Raw genomic sequence first — 20,507 nt, 5'->3', positions numbered from 1 at the left:
GATCCTTCAGAAATCATTCTGATATGCTGATATGGTGCTCAATAAACATTTCATATTATTATCAAGGTTGAAAACAGTTGTGCTGCTGATATTTTTTGTGAAAACCATGATACATTGTTTTCAAGATTCTCTGATGAATAGAAAGCTCAAAAGAACAGCATTTATTTGAAAACAGCAATCTTTTGTTACATTTTAAACACTCTAAAAAAAAGTGCCATATAGCACTAAAAGTGGTTCTTGGCTCGTAATCATAGGGGAACCACTTTTGGTGCTATGTAGCACCATATCTTTAAAGGTGCTCTACAGCACCTTTGTCAAATGGTGCTATGTAGAACCCATAAGAGGTGCCATATCGCATTTTATTTCTTCAAAAAAAATGGTGCCTAACAGCACCAAAAGTGGTTCTTTGGCTCGTAAAGAACCTTTAAAAGGGCTTAACAGGTTCTTTGTACAGCAGTGGTGCTATATAGCACCTTAACCACCCCAAAGAACCACTGAAGAACCTCTGAAGAACCATACAGGGGCTTAACCGGTCCTGTATATGGTAGCGGTGCTATATAACACCTCAGTCATCCCAAAGAACCAGTGAAGAACTGCTAAAGACCCACTGAAGCACCAATTTCATGTGTCCTTGCTGAATAAAAAAATTTTTTACTGACCCCAAACTTTTGAACGATAGTGTAAACCTCTCTCTCTCTCTCTCTCTCTCTCTCTCTCACACACACACACACACACACACACACACACAATTTGGCAGAAAGGGTTCTACAGGCTGAGCAGGTTAGTGAATTTTGTATTGTAAACAGAGTGTGAATGTTTGATCTGGGGCAAAGTGAAGTTATATTGATATATTAGAGAGCAGGACAAAGAAGGAAAGAGGGGGAAAGTGAAAGTAGGACTGTAGTTATGAGAGATGAAAAAGATGGAGAGCTGGTATTGTGTGGGAAATCAGCAGAGGAAAGTAAAGTCAGGTGGAGGAGGGAAGGGGAGGAATGAGTAAGGGAGGAAAGAGAGAATAAAGATAAGCACAGAAGAAAAGAATGCACACACAACGGAGACGAGGGGAGGGAAGAGGGAGGGGCAAAGAACATGGCAAGGTTACACATGAACTGCAGTCTGTTTTCTTCTTTGACAGACACAGAAAGAGAGAAGTAGTCAGAGGAAGCTTGGGTTTTGCTCTTATCTCGGCAATATTACACTAAACCATAAATTAAAAACAGAACGGAAGAACTAAATGCTAAGGGAGTACATTCATGACAGAGAGCCAGGAAAGAGGGACACTGAAAGAGAAAGACAGACAATAGACAGAGAGACTATGAGAACAATAAAATAAACACGGCGGATACACATTGGCAGAGTTTACAGGAGCAGCTCTGACATCAGTGAAGTGAGAGAGGAAGAGGGGTGCAACATTGCTTTACGGAAACCGCTTGACAGTTTCATACGCTGACACAGTTTGAAAGTAGGAAACAGACGCTTAAGAGAAACAGAGAGAGAAAAAAGAAAAGCAAAAGGGTAAAACAAACCTCACTTAAACCAAACCATGTTGATAAAAGAATACCGGATATGCATGCCGCTCACTGTCGATGAGGTAAGTTTGCAACTTTTTACATGTGTTTGGGTTTGCTTCCATATGTTTGTGTGTACTGCAGCTGTCCACATGATTAGAGTGCATGAAAGTAAACACTATTGAGATGTTTATTCCACTCTGTTTATGCAGATGAAACCTTAATCTAGTTCTGTGTATATCTGTGGGTTGTGTTTCATAATCTTCCCATTTCAGTTTCTTTACCTAAACGGGTCTGACCAGTTACGTCCTTTCATTCTGAAGGCAGGAATGAGTTATTCACCTCAGAAACAAAACACAAAGGTCTTTTCCACAAACAGCTTGGGCTTTCTACATGAGGGTCAGGGATTGTTTCACCTTCAAGTAGCCAACTTGTGCTCGTTCAGACAAGCCCACAGAAGCACACCTGGCCTAAAAGTCTGACTTAGAATTCGTCTGTGGACTACATCAGCACTAGACCGCATAGTTTCCAGACAGGAGCACCACCCCCTTTTTCTGGAAAGGCTCTGTTGTGCGTACAGACAGCGTTTTTATGCTTCAAGCCTCACACGGTCTCTGTCGTCATCATCAGTGACAATGATTATTCACATTAACAGATTTCAAAACAATTAGTCCTCAGACAAAAAGCAGGAACATTGTCAGTGCAGCCAACACTGTTTTTCAGGAGAACGTGGAAAAATTTGTGCTCTTCGGTGAACATCAATCTTTAGACAAAAAAACAAAACATATGTCAGATGAAAGATCAAGCACACTATGACAAAGAAAAGTTTCCATACACCTATATTTATGCGCATTTAGGGATCACATAAAAAAAAAAAACCTTGGATGGAAGCGCCAAGATGCTCGCAAATTCTAAAAATGCGTATGAGAAACGTATGAGCTTAATTGAGGAGGATACGTTTTTTATCCGATAAGAAAACATGCGCATAAATAATGATGGAAACACATTTACCGAATAAATCTCCCAATGCACAACACTAAAACTCATGTGATGTGCCTCAGCAGTGAATGTGATTGGATAACTGGACTAACCAGAGGACCAATTTCATTGCACAGCATCTCAAATATTGGTTTTGATCATTCTGAAATGTATGAGCCAAAGTCTGTCATCAAAATGATTCGGTTTAATTCCCTCCAAGAAGTGTCTCACACGATTGAAATCCTAAACACTAGGCATCTGAATATCCCAATATCCCAATAGGAAGTGACGATTTTGTTCTCTTGAACACATGGGATGGAAATGCTGCTTTATTTGCAAATGTTTTATGCAACATTCCAATTTTGTGCATAAGTTAAATTCGCAACTTTTGATAGAAACATAGTGAGGTTTAAGTAAGTGTTTAGTATTTTAAAAAAAGAAACTTTAAACTCATGAAATTTATCATTTTGTTTACACTTCTTTATATTTCTCAGAATAAAAACTGTTATATGCTATCATAATAGCACATATCACAACATATATTATCCAAAAATATTATATTATATTAATAATCAATGTTTTATCGCAAAATGGCACCTATAGAAATGTAATATAATTTAAGAAAAATATTTAATTTATAGGTGATTCATTAGGCCTAGTTAAATTTCATTTCATAGATCATTATGGGACAAGCCATTCTCAAAAAAAAAAAACTCATGAAATTTATCATTTCGTTAACAACATAACATTTTTCTTTTTTTTTTTCAGAATAAATTTTCCATAAATTGGTACGTTATCGTAATAGCACATACCACAAAATGTATTCCCAAAAATATACATTATTAAAAATCAATGTCTGATTGCAAAATGGTAACTACAGAAATATAATTAATTTAAATTTTCAATTTATATGTTTTATTATATTTAACAAATTAAATTTTGTTTCATGGACACAGTTTTCCAGAATGCCCTAATTTATGTAATATATTATTAATAAATAAAAATATTATAATAAATGGTAATATACAGTCAATAGATTCACATTTTTGCAATATATTTCCTTTTTCTGAAAACAATGTTATCACTTTTTTATTGCTGCATGGCAAAATTAAAATCTTGATTACTATGTTATTTGGCATTATTAAATTTAAATCAGTTGAGACGAAGCATACATATCAGAGAATAAGTTTGCAGAATTAGTCCAAATGAGTGAGGTAAATATTTATGTTGTCTTACACTGGAGTAAAGAAATCTCTCTTTTTAAATAAAGTGAATTCAACTTCCTGTCATTCCAATTTAAATTCCAATTCAACATCCATATGGAACGTGGCCAAATCAATTCACATTCCAAATCGTGAGCTGAAAGGAAGCCATTTCTAAAATCCAGGATTTAGCTCAACCTACAGCTAAAAAACAAGGCCAAAAAAGGAGAAATGAAACATATGAGGTCACAAACAGAGGTCAGCACTTTTTCTCTCTCTTCCTCAGTACAAGATCGGCCAGCTATACATGATCAGCAAGCACAGCAGAGAGCAGAGCGGGGGAGGCGAAGGGGTGGAGGTCGTCCGTAATGAACCTTGCACAGACCACAAACACGGAGCCGGTCAGATCACAGAGAAACGCATCTACCTCAACAGGTGAGAGCGCGCGCACACACACACACACACACACACACACGTGCACGCATAACCGATCCTGTTTTGTTCACGGTTTACAACACCCACCTGCCAACGTGCCAGCGATCAGCTATTATTGATGACTGCAGCTAACACTTTTATGCATGCAGCAGAGCTCCGTCCATCGCTCACTTTCCCTCCAAAAATACCTTTTCTCTCCCTTTCGGGTTTAAGCAGAATTGCACAGCAACATAACCATCCTGAGGAAGATCACGTAGGCATTCAGTCTGATATCATCCCACGCTGTGAACATGCATACACACTTATTGTAATTGCCTGTTTTCTTACATTCTTTACACTCTCGCCCTACAAGGACAAACCCCCCCCCCCCCCCCCCCCCCCCCACACGCACACACACACACACTCAGTCATTAGATGCTGTGGTGAATATGAATTACTGCACCTCTAGCAGTAAAACAAATTTTTCAAGCCATTAATGTGTTAGCAAAGACCAAAAGGGCAGAGCATTAAGTTCCTAATGGTCAAATAAATCTTATCGTGAAGCATGTGAGTCTAATTCAAATGCTGATATTACCGCAGATGAGATCATTATATGCTGTTTACAAGTACATGATGCTGAAGCGCTGCATTGTAATTATGAATAATTTAACTTGTATCGTCAAGATACGAGCGTCAAAGGATTGTAATGTAATGGCAGTTGTTTGGTGGGAATGTGCTGTTCCGCAGGACACACTGTGGAAATGTCTGTCACTTCAGAAATGGGAAAGAGAGAGTGTGAGAACGCACAGCCACATCCGTGGCGCTCGACACAGCTGGCTGACCGTGAATGATCTACATCTTCTCTTCTCCACCCCTCTTTTCTCATCCTCTGTCCATCCATCCATCACTCAAGTCCTCAGGCTGTAAATCTCAACCGCTGTCTGTGCTGCCTTATCTTACAGTGCTGAGTTCATTATCTCTCTCGCCCGCTCTCTCTCTCTCTCTCTCTGTAGTGGGGTTTCTGACTGCGTTTTTTGTGAGGGACAGATGGCACCAGACACCTCTGGAAGTGAGACTTATAGCTATTGTGACGGCTGCCTGACCTCTCACCTAAGCACACATACACAACTACAGCGGCCCTAAAAAGTATCTGGACACAAACTTTAAATGATTAAAGGGGACATATCATGAAAATCTGACTTTTTCTGTGTTTAAGTGGTATAATTAAGTGGTAAAGTTCCCCAGTGCATCTACCAACCCAAAAAACATGAAAAAGGACAAAACAGTAACTTTATTTTGGCAAGCCTTTCTCTGCAAGCATGTGAAAAAATGAGCCGCTCAGATTTCGCTCCCCTTGTGACATAGGAAGGGGATCTTATTATAATATTACTGCCCTTTAATCTGCACGTTTCCACCCACGGCGCCGCCATTTTGTTTTCGCAAGCAAAAACGGTGTACCAGTTCTAAGGCCAAGGCCATGCTAACTGTTCTGTCGTTGGCTGCACAGATGAGGACAGAACACTATTGTTAACTTGGATAGCCTGCAAGTTGACCCTGGCAAGCTTGATTGCTAAAAAAGGAACATTTCTGTCCAAGTGATATTTTGGAAAAATTATTAGACCATTCACAGCATTTGATAGCAATCATAAACATTAACCTGGTGTGTATGGCTCTGTTTGGAAAACAGGTTGGCTATAGCGGGCGTCCATACGGGTTTTGCACAAAAGATTAACATGATGGCACATGCTAGTCGATGAGTTGAATCAACTCCACAGCCACTACATAAATTTATCCACTAACCATTTAGAAACGTCCAATTGCTTTCTAAACGTTGTAACTTCTTCCTGAATCTCTCCATCAGTGTCTGACTCTGGTTTGAACAATGTAAGGCTGAACACCGTTACTGACAATCGTCATTTTGGCTGCGTGAGATTCTCCAGCTTTGTTGTTGTTGAGCAACTGAAACATGAGCTGTTAAAGCTCCGCCCTCTTTTGCAAAGAGCAGCAGCTTATTTGCATTTAAAGGGACACACAAAAATGTGTTGTTTTTGCTCACACCCAAATGGGGCAAATTTGACAAGCTATAATAAATGATCTGTGGGGTATTTTTAGCTCAAACTTCACAGACACATTCTGGGGACACCAGAGACTTATATTACATCTTGTGAAAAGGGGCATTATAGGCCCCCTTTAAATAATGATTAAATAAGACACAAAATATCAAACAAAGGGCAACTGCAAACAATGCAAGACATTTTCTCAGAACTAACTTTTTTTCAATTAATTTTAGCCAACCATTGAACAGTGTACACTTTCGTTCAAAAGTCTGGGGTCAGTAAGATTAAAAATACAGTAAAAACACCAATATTGTAAAATACTACACAATTTAAAATAACTTTTCTATTTTAATATATTTTAAAATGTCATTTATTACTGTGATGGCAAAGCTGAATTTCCAGTTATCAGTATCACATGATCCTTCTGAAATCATTCTAATATGCTGATTTGCTGCTCAAGAAACATTTATTATTATTATCAAAGTTGAAAACAGTTGTGCTGCTTAATATGCTGTGCTGCTATTTTATTTATTTTTTTCAGGATTCTTTGATGAATGTAAAGTTTAAAAGAATAATAAATGTTTAAAACATTTATTTGAAATATAACATTACAAATGTCTGTCACTTTTGATCAATTTACTGCATCCTTGCTGAATAAAAGCATTAAAATCTTACGTACTCCAAACTTCATGCAGGATTAAGCAGAGGGTTGTTTATATCTTTGTATAATGCGTCTGTTGCATCATCATAACCAGTGTTGGGAAAAGTTACTTTTAAAAGTAATGCATTACAATATCGCATCACTTCCTAAAAAGTAACTAATTGCGTTAGTTACTTTTTATGAAAAGTAATGCGTTATATTACTTCGTTAAAAAAGTAGGCTGGGCTGGGCTGGGCTTGGCTGGGCTTGCTTGTTTTTTAAAAACAACAAAAAGTTCTAGTTCTATTTTTGGCAACTGTGAAGGCCCTTTCACACCAAAAGTGAAATGACTAACCTAAGCCTCAGGCTGCAGGAAATGCAAATTCACGCCTGTATAGTTGTACAAACCTTTTTAGCTGTGCTGACTGAAGAAGAATAGAATGCAGGAGAAGTTCGTTCAATACTCTTACTTCAGCAATAAAAATTTAAAAAAAAAATAAAAACACAAATGTGATGTTTATCTAAAGTCATTTTTGCTTACTAGTATGGTTGAATTGGATCATCGAAGGTCAGCAGCATTAACATTGGTTAATAAAATGAGATTAAAAACAAAGTATAAAATAAAGTATATTTGTTTAATTTAATATATTTAATTATTGCAGGTCTGTGCAGTATTCTAAGATTGCATTTCACTGTTTTTATACATTTTGAGGAATACTGACTCTGTTTTTGTGCAAGTGAGATGAGTAAATGTTCACATTTAGTCTAGAACTACAATAACCATCATGTTTATACAGCGCACACAACGCCTCTTCGATTACTGCCGACTTCTCTCAATAAATAGGAAAACAAAGTAACTTAGATATTTTGTTGTAAATTAAAAGTAATGCATTACTTTACTAGTTACTTGAAAAAAGTAATCTGATTACATAACTCAAGTTACTTGTAATGCGTTACCCCCAACACTGATCATTTCCCTTTTTGTCTGTGTTCAGCAAACTGCCAACCTGGATGAGAAAGTTTGTTCCCATGGCTTTTTATATAACAGAAACGGCCTGGAACTTCTACCCTTACACCATTACAGGTCAGTTCAAGGATTTTGTTACAATAAATACACCAGTGTTTGAATTTTGCCATGCCGTCTCATGGCACATACATCCATCTTGTGTTTTTAATGCACTAGTAACCAACTGTAACCTAACACTCTATTTCTCTTTTGCATACTTTTCTTTTTCTCCGTCCAATGGTGTTTCACCACAGAGTACTCTGTAAGTATTTTCACATGTCAGCTCAAACTCATGCAGTTTGCTCTGGGCTCACTGACCCACTGAGCATACAACATAATCACCCGCCTTATTTTCTCTCTCGTTTCTTTACTCCTTCCTAAAGTGTTCCTTCCTACCGAGGTTCCAAGTCAAGATTGAGACGCACTTTGAGAATGACAACGGTTGCAGTGACAATGTGAGTGAGAGATGGCAACACACATGCATATACACACACATACACACACACACACACACACACACACACGCACAGTGTGTGTTCTTACAAGAGATAATCCTCTTAAAGGAGGACGATTCATCAGAGGCACACGTAGCTGCCGCGTCCTTGTAAAGGCCATTGTGCTTGTGTCTGTCTCTGAAGCAGTAGTAACAGTCAGGTAAGCAGATCCAAACACTCCACCTCACTCCTGTGACACAGGACACCACAGGACACCTTTAAAGGCACTGGTGTCCTGTGTCGCAGGAGTAAGGTGGAGTGTAGCACCTGTGTACATGTGAAGCAAATCGATAGTGCTTTTGTATTTAAATCAACAGAGCTGTTTACACCAGAATGCACATGTAATGTGTTACGCGACGTACTACTGGTATTACGCTACGCCATGACATACTGCGCTTTAGACGCAAGTAGAATCCATATAGCCGTTTGACCGGAAGCTAGATATTTTACTTTATAATGTGTTAAATATGGATATTTTTCTTGCACAAACGCATCACTTTGCTTCAGAAGGCTTTTATTAACCCCCCGGAGCCGTGTGGAGTACGTTTATGATGGGTGGATGCACTTTTTTGAGCTTCAAACAGGCACTGTCATTATAAAGCTTGGGAGCATCAGGGTGATTATTAATATAACTCCGATTGTATTCGCCTGAAAGAAGAAAGTCATATACACTTAGGATGGCTTGAGGGTGAGTAAATCATGAGGTAATTTTCATTTTAAAGTGAACTAATCCTTTAATGGGATGATGCCTGCAAGGACAAAATTGCAGTTCTCAGAAAACACAATATCATGAGTCACTCTGAGGTCCTTCTATGCATCAATAACCATAAAACTGCACAAATAACTGTAGACAGTTAAAGTTTTAGGTTGTAAAAACCTTTTTTTAACTGGCCTTCAGGTAATTTGAGACTCCTGCTTAATAAAGTGAACAAACAGACGGTATAGCTGCAAACAAACAATTCATTTAGCTGTGTTGTCATTCAGACTTTTTACTTAGTAGTTATTGAGATGAGTTGAGTTATTACTGGTTTGCTGTGTGTTTGTTTGCATACAGCGACTGAGAGAGAGGAGGTCGTTGTGCCCCGGAGTGCTTTCTGTTATTAAGAAATGAAAAATAAGACTTAAACAAGATCCAACCTGCCACAAAGCAGCTCAGAGATTTATGAGCAAGTCTGCCTGTGAGAAAGAAAGAGCGAGGGAGATGGTGGGGGAAGTTGTGTTATTGATACTTTGTAAATGATACAATTTCCTCCAACTCATCCAACTTTCTCTCCACATACCAGCAGACACACTCCCACATTCAAATACACATGACTTAAAGGGATAGTTCACACATGAATGAAAATTGTCATCACTTACTCAACATCAAGTTGTTCCAAACCCGTATGAATTTCTTTCTTCTGCTAAAAGATATTTTGAAGTCGGTAACAAATTCCAAGTATGCGTTACCATACTTGACCTTTCACTTTCGTCACGGTCCCGTTGATTTCCATAGTGATTTTTTCCATACTATGGAAGTCAATGGGGCCCATAAACTGTTTGGTTACCCATATTCTTCAAAATATCTTCTTTTGTGTTCAGCAGAAGAAAGAAATTCATACAGGTTTGGAACAACTTAAGGGTGAGTAAATGATGACAGAATTTTCATTTTGAGTAAACTATCCCTTTAATATTTAAATCTGGATTATGTATTCAGATTCAAAAAGTTAAATACTTGTAATTAGATTATATTACATTTTTTTAAAAAACAACAACAACAACTTGTAATCAGACTACAGTTACTTTATTGATTACATGATTACATATTATTCACAGAATGGCAGTAAATCAATTATTATTTATTGATTCTCCCTAATTCTTTTTTTTATGTTTTAAATATTCCTTTCTAAAAAATCATATCACTTACATTTAAGCATTCGAGTTCTGTGAAATTGCACACACAGACCAGCCACTAGTCAGGTGGCTATAATTACATGGAAAATTGAGAGACCATAAAGCATTTAATCACTGGATTTACAGAAATCATCTCACTTTTAAGGAGTGTTTTCTTAACATTGCAACATTGCATATTGAATCATCTCCTGACAAACACATTCATTATTATTTGAATTATTACTCAGTAAGTCATTTAACCATGCATTGCCATGTCTTTGGAAGGCTTTTTTCTTTCAAACATATTTAATTATAATTTGTATTATTTATTTTAAAGGGGTGGTTCATTGCGATTTCACTTTTTTAACTTTAGTTAGTGTGTAATGTTGCTGTTAGAGCGTAAACAACATCTGCAAAGTTACGACGCTCAAAGTTCAAAGCAAAGGGAGATATTTTCTTTTAAAGAATTCTCTGTTTAAGGACTACAACAAACGGCTGGTAGGGACTACAACGAGCTTCTTCCCGGGTTGGTGACATCATTAAACCTAAAATTTACATAAACCCTGCCTCCGAGAACATGCAACAAAGGGGTGAGGCCATGTTATTGCAATACAGTATGTAACACAAATGCAACAGCAAGATGACAACATGACAAATTATAACCGTAGTTAAACTAAACTATACCTGCTCTGTCTTCATGCAGCATATATTCTCTGGCTCTGTAGGCATCTTACAACAGTTCCCACCTGAGCGATTTATAGATTATCATGACAGAATATGTGATCAATAACTTTAAGATAGTTAATTCCACATCAGCTACATAAATTCATCAAATAACCGTTCAGAAACATCCTGTTACATTCTACATGTCACTTCTTCTTGAGTCTCTCCATCATTGTCCGACTCTGGTTTGAACATAAAAGGCTGTACAGTTTCTGACATTTTCAGTGAGTCTGCGTGAGGTAATCGGAGCTGCTAACATGAGCTCTTGAAACTCCGCCCTCTTCATAAGAGCAGCAGCTCATTTGCATTTAAAGGGACACACAAAAACGGAGCGTTTTTGCTCACCCTCAAAAAGTGACAAATTTAACATGCTATAAAAAATTATCTTTGAGCTAAAACTTCACATACACACTCTGGGGACATCAGAAACTTATTTTACATCTTGTAAAAGTGGCATTATATGACCCCTTTAATTTTGATTTAATTATTAGCTTTTCATTAAACTGACAAACCCCGTGCAGTTCCTCCGCAAACCCCAGTTTGGGAAACCCTGACGTAATGTAATATTTAATGCACTTCTTTTTGTTGATAACAAAGAATGGGATATATTTCCTTTCTAGTTGTATTTTTAAATCAATATGGTACAATATTATCCAATTCACTTCATGTTGTCAAAAGTAATCTTAAAGTAATCAAAAATTAGTCTGATTATATTACCGAAATGTGTAATGTAATGGATTACATTATTAATTTCAATTTTGTCATGTAATTTGGAATCAGTAACAGACTACAATTTGTAAGTAATCTATCCAGCACTGTGTACATTACATACACACTTAACCTCCAAATGAACATCAACATATTCGTTTTGCATACAGGCATTGCATACAAGTTTCACAACTCCAGCACAGCCAAACAAATCAAAATAATACTGGTGCAAGTGTCAACACATCAGACAAGAGGCAGTAAACAGCTTTTCTCATGAGGAGACAGAGATAAAAAGACAAAGACAGAGGAAAGAACAGGAGAGGAAAAAGAGCAGGGGTTTGTTAAAACACTTGCATTGTTTTTAACCCATAAACAACTTAAAAAGCCTGCAAAGTTTTTGAAACAGAGAGAGACCACAAAGAGAGATCAGAACACCACTTATTTTCTTAATTGCTTATTTTTCATTCATTCTCTTCTCTTAGATTCCAGTGGGTGCAAAAAGCACCTGCAATGCTGCACAGTCTCCTTTAAGTTAAGACTTGTTATCTGGTTTCTTTCTCCATTGGCCTGCAGTAGTTTGCATAATTCAGTACTTCTGCCTATAGTAGGCTTGATTTTGCACTCTTTGTTTCCATGTTTTTTGCATTAATTCACAGTCTCTGCCTACGCCCTACGGTCTTTCTGTTATGTAGTGTGTCAAGGTTCTGTAATGGGCTACAGAATGTTTAACCGGTTGCATTGTGTGGTATTTTATATTAAGATTGCTCTGAGCTATGCTGAGCACTGAAACAGCTTCCCTTTGTCTTCAATCAGATGCAGAAGTTGGTGCATTTTTATTCTTCTATGTTTACAAAACTTTAAGTTACAGTGTCATATTTTGCTTGGGCATTGTGGACTAGCTGGAATAAGAAAGCAGTGTTTTCTTTGATATGATTTGTCTGACCATGCTGTCTGATGTCTCCTGTGCAGATGTTTGGCGATGACCCAACTCCAAAGGACAGTGTCTGCTTTTTGGATATTTTGAGCGATCCGATCCCTGATAAGCATTACAAGAAGTCGGAGGTACATATATATTCAGCATAAATGCATGGTAAAACTAAATCAGGGGTGGGTTAAATTCAGAATTTATGAGTGGGCTCATTTTCAATTCATGAGTTGGAATGTGAATTGAATTGGCCACACGCCACCGGATGCTAAATTGGGATTTGAATCGGGAACGTCAGGAAGAGGAATGTATAGAACAGCAGTCTACATAAGAGGAATTTCATTAGTCTAACACAAATTTCGTCAAAACATAAATAAATCATTCATTTTGACTAATTATGCCTATTTATCTCCTGATATGTAGGCTAAAAAAAAATTCTCAGCTCATTAGACTAAACTGAGTGCTGTCAAGTTAAAGGGATAACACCCAAAAATGAAAATTCTGTCATCATTTACTCACCCTCAAGGGAACCTGTGTGAATTTCTTTGTTCTGCTGAGCACAAAAGAAGATATTTTGAAGAATATGAATAACCAAACAGTTGATGGACCACAATGAAAAAAAAATACTATGGAAATCAATGAGGCCCATCAACAGTTTGGTTACCGACATTCTTCAAAATATCTTCTTTGTGTTCAGCAGAACAAAGAAATTTATACAGGTTTGGAACAATTTGAGGGTGAGTAAATGACAGAATTTTCATTTTTGGGCGAACTATCCCTTTAACAAGAACATCAAATTTCAAAATTTTCTTTACAATTTTTTATTTAAAGGACCCCCCAAATATAATGATCCCCTTGAGAGAGACCCCCTTCCTCAAATATAAACCAATTATATATTTTTATGTATAAAGACCAATTTATACTATGTGAGAAAAGTATTAAAGATGATTTCATAAAGACATCATGTTGTTTTAAATAAATTAATTTAGTGGTTTTATATTGCCAGTGTATTAAAATCAACAGAAAAGAACAAATGTTACAAAATAGTAAAAATAGTAATGATTTATCTGATTTAATCAGAAACAAAAGGCAGAATCAAACAGTAAAAATCTAAAATCTTTTTTAAATGGATTTGTTTATTTTTTGTTTGAAAATTCCTGCCATACAACACCACAATTTTTAAGCAACATTGTTTTCAGATAACTTTATAAAAATAACTATTTAAATCCACTTAATTTGAGTAAATTGCTTGTTCTCCCTTAAAATTGAATCTTATGTATCATCTATATCATGTTCATCAAATTTAATTGGAATTAAATTCTCAGTTCAATTCTGAACGGTGAACAACTTTGACTCACAAATAAATAACCATCCAGTCTACTGTGTTCTCTAGGTCTTTGCACCCTTACAGCAGTGCAAATGTCTTCAAAGCTAGCATTTAAATGACACAACAGAGACTTGCACAGCTCTACATAAGTATGTGTGCACACAAGTGCAGAAACAAAAACCACAAGACAAACATTACATAAAAAACACATTTCTCTGTGTGCTCCACTTAGAGATACAGTTCATCTGAATCTGCTGCTTTTTCAGTGGACAAATAATACATCAGAGGAAAGCATGTTTTACACTCTGATTCAGTCATGCGCAACCTCAAATCCATAGCTGTCATATGCCGAGTTAGGAATGGGACAAATCCAAGGATTACAGTTCTTTCAATGAGAAAAAAGAAAAACAGCTGAGATACACCAAAGACAAACTCAGACTTGTTGACATAAGGCAAACTATTATATCATACAGAAAGACAAAAGGGACCAAAACAACAGATGGGTGAATAAATACTTCAAATATTATATAAAATTATACAATATTATTACAAGTAGTTAAAAGACTAATTATGTTCTGTAATTATCAATTACTGTAATATATTAACAAAAACAGAGCATGATAATCACAGTGAAAGCTTTCAATATAATGTTAGATGACATTAATTTCCATTTTATTTTCAGAAATGACAAAAAACTTTCCATTAAATAACTAACAATTTCCATTAATAATGGCACAACATAGGGCCTGACAATTTTCAGAAATAATTATATTAACATACCATTAGCATTAAATAAAAATGAACGTTAAATAGGGAAAATACGAGCTATGAGAAAACGGAATAAGATTAATTTACTTGTCATGCTTTAAAAAGGGTCCAAATGATGTTACTTCTTGGGTGTCACAACTAAAAGGAAAGGTTAAATTTTTTGGGGTGCAGTAACATTGTTAAATGGGTCATGAATTGAGAAATCAACTGAGAAATCAAAGTTTCAAAACTGAAAATTTCCTTATTAGTCCAATAAAAGCTTTTATTGACACCAGGCCCAGCGAACGACTCATCCCAGAATGTGTCTAAATAGGTGAAACGCTGGCTCCGCAGAAGAAATCAACGCCTACTGCATCATTGCAACGTCAGCCCTGCCCACTGGCGTGTTAGTGAGATGACGAGGAGAGAAGAGCGACACAGGACAAAAATAACATTACCTTTCAAAGGATCCTAATGCTAGGAATATGGTTATTTATTTTCAACAATGTGAATGTCTCAGTTGAACATTATTTATTTGTATTCGGTACATTTCACTGTGGATTCTTTGGTAAATCATATCGCATTTCGGCACAGGCTTTGGAAACAGACTTTTACGATATGAACTCGACAGTAATGCAACAACGTGTAAGTAACTGTGTTAATTCTATTGTCTGATCTGATATGTACAGTCAGATGTTCTTTGTCTATTTGTCAGTTAATCAAACCAGTGACTAAACGGTCAACTAAACATTGTTTCTCTAGGATGAAAATAATCTGTTATTTAAGCAGTGAATAAATGTATAGAAAGCAATCAAAGAGCGCTTCCTTTACCGTCACTGAAGCTGTCAATCAAACAGCGCAAGTTTTTTAAGCGGTTCTGGACTTGCGCCAAAACTCCCGTTGTACATCACGTTTGCACTGTTAGTTATAATGAAAGCATTCGTTAGTGTGCAGAAATTGAGTTGCAATGACGAGATCACTGCTTTCATGCGCTCCACAACATGTCTGTGATCAGTAACAATGTTCATCACTGCAACCTTTCATGCTATGATCTAAATATAATGCCATAGATCTAAATGTAATGCTATAATCAACTAGTTAACCTTGAGAGCTGTAATAGTAAAAACATGCTAAAAGTTTTTGAGGGAGTAATACTTAGCTATTTTATATGCAAAGATGTTAGCCAATCACAGCAGTGGGCGTTTACACTGAAGTCTCACAGCAGACATGCTCCTTAAAACAGAGCGTTCAAATAAGAGGGCTAAAATAAGGGTAGGAAAAATGCCTTATATTTCTAAATTATGACAATTTTTGATGTAAAAAGCATACTAAAATTATAAGTGCACCCCAGGAAACATTATAAAACAATAAAACAACGCAGTTCGTGACCCCTTTAAGCAAAAAAAAAAATGTGGGACACAGCTACATATTACATATTGCTCATTAAAACAGCTTTTACGACAATTAACTGAACATAAATTCAACTGATTGTTAAAATATTAAAAATTTGATTTGTTAGAAAACAACCAAGCCAAAAATCACTCATTTTACGCAGGGTTGATACCAAAATATATGTTTAATATTAGCTACTTTTCATGCTAGGTTAATTTTATGTTAGATAATCATTTATCAAGCACATCTAATAGGTCACACAACAAAAACCATGGAATTTGTGCCTCTAACGCTTTAAAAATGGGACACCACATGACCAACTGTGAAAAGTAATGTCACCCCTGCACAGTGATTCATGCACAGCGTGCAACACACACACACACAAGAACAAGCAATGATCTGCTCACTCAGCAGGTAATGTGTATCTACTTAAAACAAACAGGATCTGAGACACTGGGTGTCAGAGAAAACAGGCCGGGGACCCCTAGTGGATGGCTGGAGGAACACCACTAAACCCATCATGTGCTCCTACAAGAGAGTCACCTGTAGCTTTGAGGTCTATGGCTTCCAGGGAAGAACAGAGGACTTCGTTCACAGGGTACTGACCATAACATCCCATGCATTACATCAAGCTTTTTATTCATGTATTCCCATCATGTTTCATATTACGGCATGTTATGATTCATCATAGAACATTCGTGACATTCTGTTGGTGGGACACAGACAGGCGGTGGCATGGATTGACGAGTGGCATGGTAAATGAGACGTATAGTTATGCTTCATTACCATAATTCATCACATGCTCTGTTCATTACCATAATTTATCACATGCTCTGTTAAGTACACATGAGAATCCTGATCCCTCACTTGAGACTCGAATGCTGTAAGTCATCTGTCTTAATTCTTCGCAAATACACAGCAAACGTATAACAAATATTTGTACTTGCAGGAATGACGATCGAGCAGGTGAGAGAGTATGAGAGAAAACAGCAGGAGGAAACCAACTGCCAACTCAAGAGTGACATTACCTTAACAGGTATCATCTCAGAGAAAATTAAATTATCAGCATAGCATAAGAATGAGTAAAAATTTGGAATTGAAAAATTAATGTCAATCAATATCACAAATTTGCTTATTGAATAGTGACCTACAAATAGTGCTGAACCATACTTCTGTTTTAATTAATTCATTTTCATTATAACAATTCTAGATTTATACATTTTCAATGTGAACTCTCTGTCATCTCTCACTGCCCTCTATTGGTGAATGTTTTACACTGCATCACAGCTGTTACAGTTTAGTCAGCGCTGTGATGCAACTTCACTAATATGGAAGTCATCATGACTCATCTAACAAAACTGTTGCAACATGATACGCTAAATCAAAAGCATTTGTGGTAAAAACTGATTCTCTGATTCTTGTCTGCTTTTCAGACTCTGCTCCTTCAGTGCGACCCAGCTTCACTCGTTCCATCTCTGTTACGGATGAATCGTCACTGAAAAAGATGGGGGTAAAGACTGTAGCCATGCCAGACTCTTCATCCTGCCCTTCCTCCCTCAAAAGTCCCTTGAGATTAAACTCTACCCCGGAATAAGACCCACAAGGACCACTGCCAGTTCCACTTCTTGAAAAATTTGCCACAATTCTCTCGACTTGGACTTTCTCTTCTTACCAAAACTGACAGAAAGACATTCCACATTGTCACTCTGCTCTCCATTCCCACTGGACTTGCATGCTTGTGTTCATGCGGAGGTTGACATTAACAAAAACATCTTACTAAAGAATTTTAGATATTATGTAAAAGACTCTGGCTGTCCATGGAGTGAAACTGTAGTGCCTTAATTCACTTTTCTCACAGACAAGCCCACATCACCAAAATGGATTCAACAAACTGTCTATTCCACAGCCAATGAACATGAAGGGGACCACAGACCCATCTGAGCACAGAATGGATATGAAAAGCCTCTATTGACATATTGATGAAATCAGTAGAACGGTTCAGTGAAACCCATTCATATGGATTCTGGTGATTGTGAGCAACTAGCCGACATTTCTAGTGGGTTACGGGTTATTGAGACTAAACTTTGACCCTGTATCAATACATTGAAGGAACCTTATTGATTTTTTAGTTGTGCAGCACGTAGTAAGAACATTATCAATAGTACTTTTGGTGAGAAGATTTAAGACTACAATGGAACATTATCCATTATTTGACACTGATATCACACCTGTCATTGGATACACGCCACTGGTGATATTCTGTGTTTGTCTCTGGTTATAATTTCTGCCATTGGTTGAAGTAGCCCCACCCCAAACTCACATCATTGGTTAAGCCAATGTTGCTATGTCAAGCAGCTCAAACTAACAGAGGTATGCTGAAAGGGTCACATCATAACATATTTTTATAATAATTTTTTTAAATTAAACTTTTATAATAAACTAAGGGATGCATGATACATCTGTACCACACTGGTTATGGGCCAATATTACAGTTCTTAACTTATCACTCAGTATCTGCAGATATCAGATATTTTATTAGTTTTTACATTCAGATCATCTTTGCCATCATCTAATTCTCTCTTAAAGTTCAAGTAATTTAATAACACTGTTAAATATAACTCAGCAACTTTGGCAAATCTCAAAATGAATATCCATCTCTAATATTGTACATAATGTTGTGATCCCTAAATTCACTTGTAGCATTTAAATACTACCGCCATTCAAAATAATGTCTCTTATCCTCACAAAGTCAGCATTTATTTGATCTAAAATATAATAAAACAGTAATATTTTGAAATATTATTATTATATTATTATTATTATATATATTTTAAAATATAATGCAATGGCAAAACAGTCATTGCTCCAGTCTTCAGTGTCACACGATCGTTCTAATATGCTGATTTGGTGCTCAAAACACATTTCTTATTATTATTATCTAATATGCTAGAAATCGTTCTAATATGCTGATTTGGTGCTCAAAACACATTTCTTATTATTATCAATGTTAAAAACATGCTTAATATTTCTGCGGAAACCGTGATAATTTTTTCAGGGTTCTTTGATACATAGAAAGTTCAAAAGAAAAGCATTTATTTAAAATAGAAATCTTTTGTGACATTATAAATGTCTGTCACTTTTGATCAATTTAATACAACCCTGCGGAATAACCGTATCAATTTCTTTAAAAGAAAAATAATACTGACCCCAAACATTTAAATGGTATATTCTTTTATTTAGGAAAAAAAAAAAAAAAAAAGAATAAGTTTATTTGTACTAGCCAGGTTTAACACTGCATCTCTACTTGTTAATAATTCCTCACGTCTTGATGAGGGGTATAAGACGCAAAAAAGCATCAATAAAAAGTGACTTTATAAACAAAAGTCTGACAGCAAGCATGTTGTAAGCTTTAAGCATTTCTAAGAACTGCATTTTTGCTGTCATCAGTACATTCACCTTTTCTCATCACATATAATTGCAAAGATTCTTGCTGCTGCTTCCTCCTGTGGCAATTGCCATATTCATTCATTACTAGCTTTTTTTTTTTTCTTCTTTTTATCTCTCTGACGAAGGGATGTGGAAGGCAAAGATTGAATCCATGGTTCCTGAAGTCCTCTAGTAGAGCTCAAAGGACTCCAGGCTGTTCTGCTACAGCTCTGACTTTCTCTTTCTTTCAATTTCTCAGTATCTGCATTCTCTCTCATCCTTTCCTTGCTGCCCCTCCTTCACATCCCAATTTCTATTGCTCTCAGGAGAACATTTCTGATGTATAAATTTCATTAGAAGAAAGCTTCTAAGGCAGTAGCACTAGTGCAGGCAGATTAAAAGATCAGTTCTCTCTATCAGAATAGAATAAACAGCACAATGGAATAAAATGCTTTAAATCGTAGAACCTACACAATATTCATGTCATTTAAACGCTAGTAATATTGTGCATGATTCGATTTGTATGGACTTCTTTTTTTATCATATTATTATGGGGATTTTCCATCATTTTAAAGCCGGACAGCCTCCAATCCTCATCCACTTTCTTTCATTATATTGAAAATAGTAGCTATTTGATATCAAAAATTCACATTTTGCGTTTCACAAAGTAAAAGTATCAACACCATATCTAGCATGAATCTGACAGCCCATATTATCACAAAGTGATAAACTGCATTGAAATACAGAATATCCATCTGCTTCACAACCATTAAAAGATTAGTTCACTTTAAAATAAAAATTACCCCAAGCTTTACTCACCCTCAAGCCATCCTAGGTGTATATGACTTTCTTCTTTCTGAGGAACACAATCGGAGTATATTATATTAATATATGATTATTATATTAATACATATCCTGACGCATCTAAGTTTTATAATGGCAGTGAATGGGACCAATGAGTATGAAGCTCAAGAAAGTGCATCTGTCCATCATAAATGTACTCCACACGGCTCGGGTGGGTTAATAAAGGCCTTCTGAAGTGAAGTGATGCGTTTGTGTAAAAAATTATCCCTATTTACAAGTTATAA

The 20,507-nt window shown here is 36.3% G+C and overlaps 1 protein-coding gene across 1 annotated transcript; it reads left to right on the top strand.

Moving 5' to 3' along the window:
• The first annotated feature begins 1,085 nt into the window (after nt 1–1,085).
• Nucleotides 1,086–19,376, top strand: pitpnc1b (phosphatidylinositol transfer protein cytoplasmic 1b). The gene is given in 9 exon segments (XM_051865845.1): nt 1,086–1,591; nt 3,975–4,123; nt 7,795–7,918; nt 8,132–8,260; nt 12,572–12,664; nt 16,436–16,591; nt 16,685–16,748; nt 16,943–17,029; nt 17,427–19,376. Coding segments are annotated over 9 exon segments (1,011 nt in total). The 5' UTR covers nt 1,086–1,543; the 3' UTR covers nt 17,588–19,376.
• Nucleotides 19,377–20,507: the final 1,131 nt, after the last annotated feature.

Source organism: Ctenopharyngodon idella, chromosome 16 (assembly GCF_019924925.1).
Source record: "Ctenopharyngodon idella isolate HZGC_01 chromosome 16, HZGC01, whole genome shotgun sequence".
NCBI lineage: Eukaryota > Metazoa > Chordata > Actinopteri > Cypriniformes > Xenocyprididae > Ctenopharyngodon > Ctenopharyngodon idella.
The sequence above is the reverse complement of the archived record's forward strand: the minus strand, read 5'-3'. Positions and strand labels throughout refer to the sequence as shown.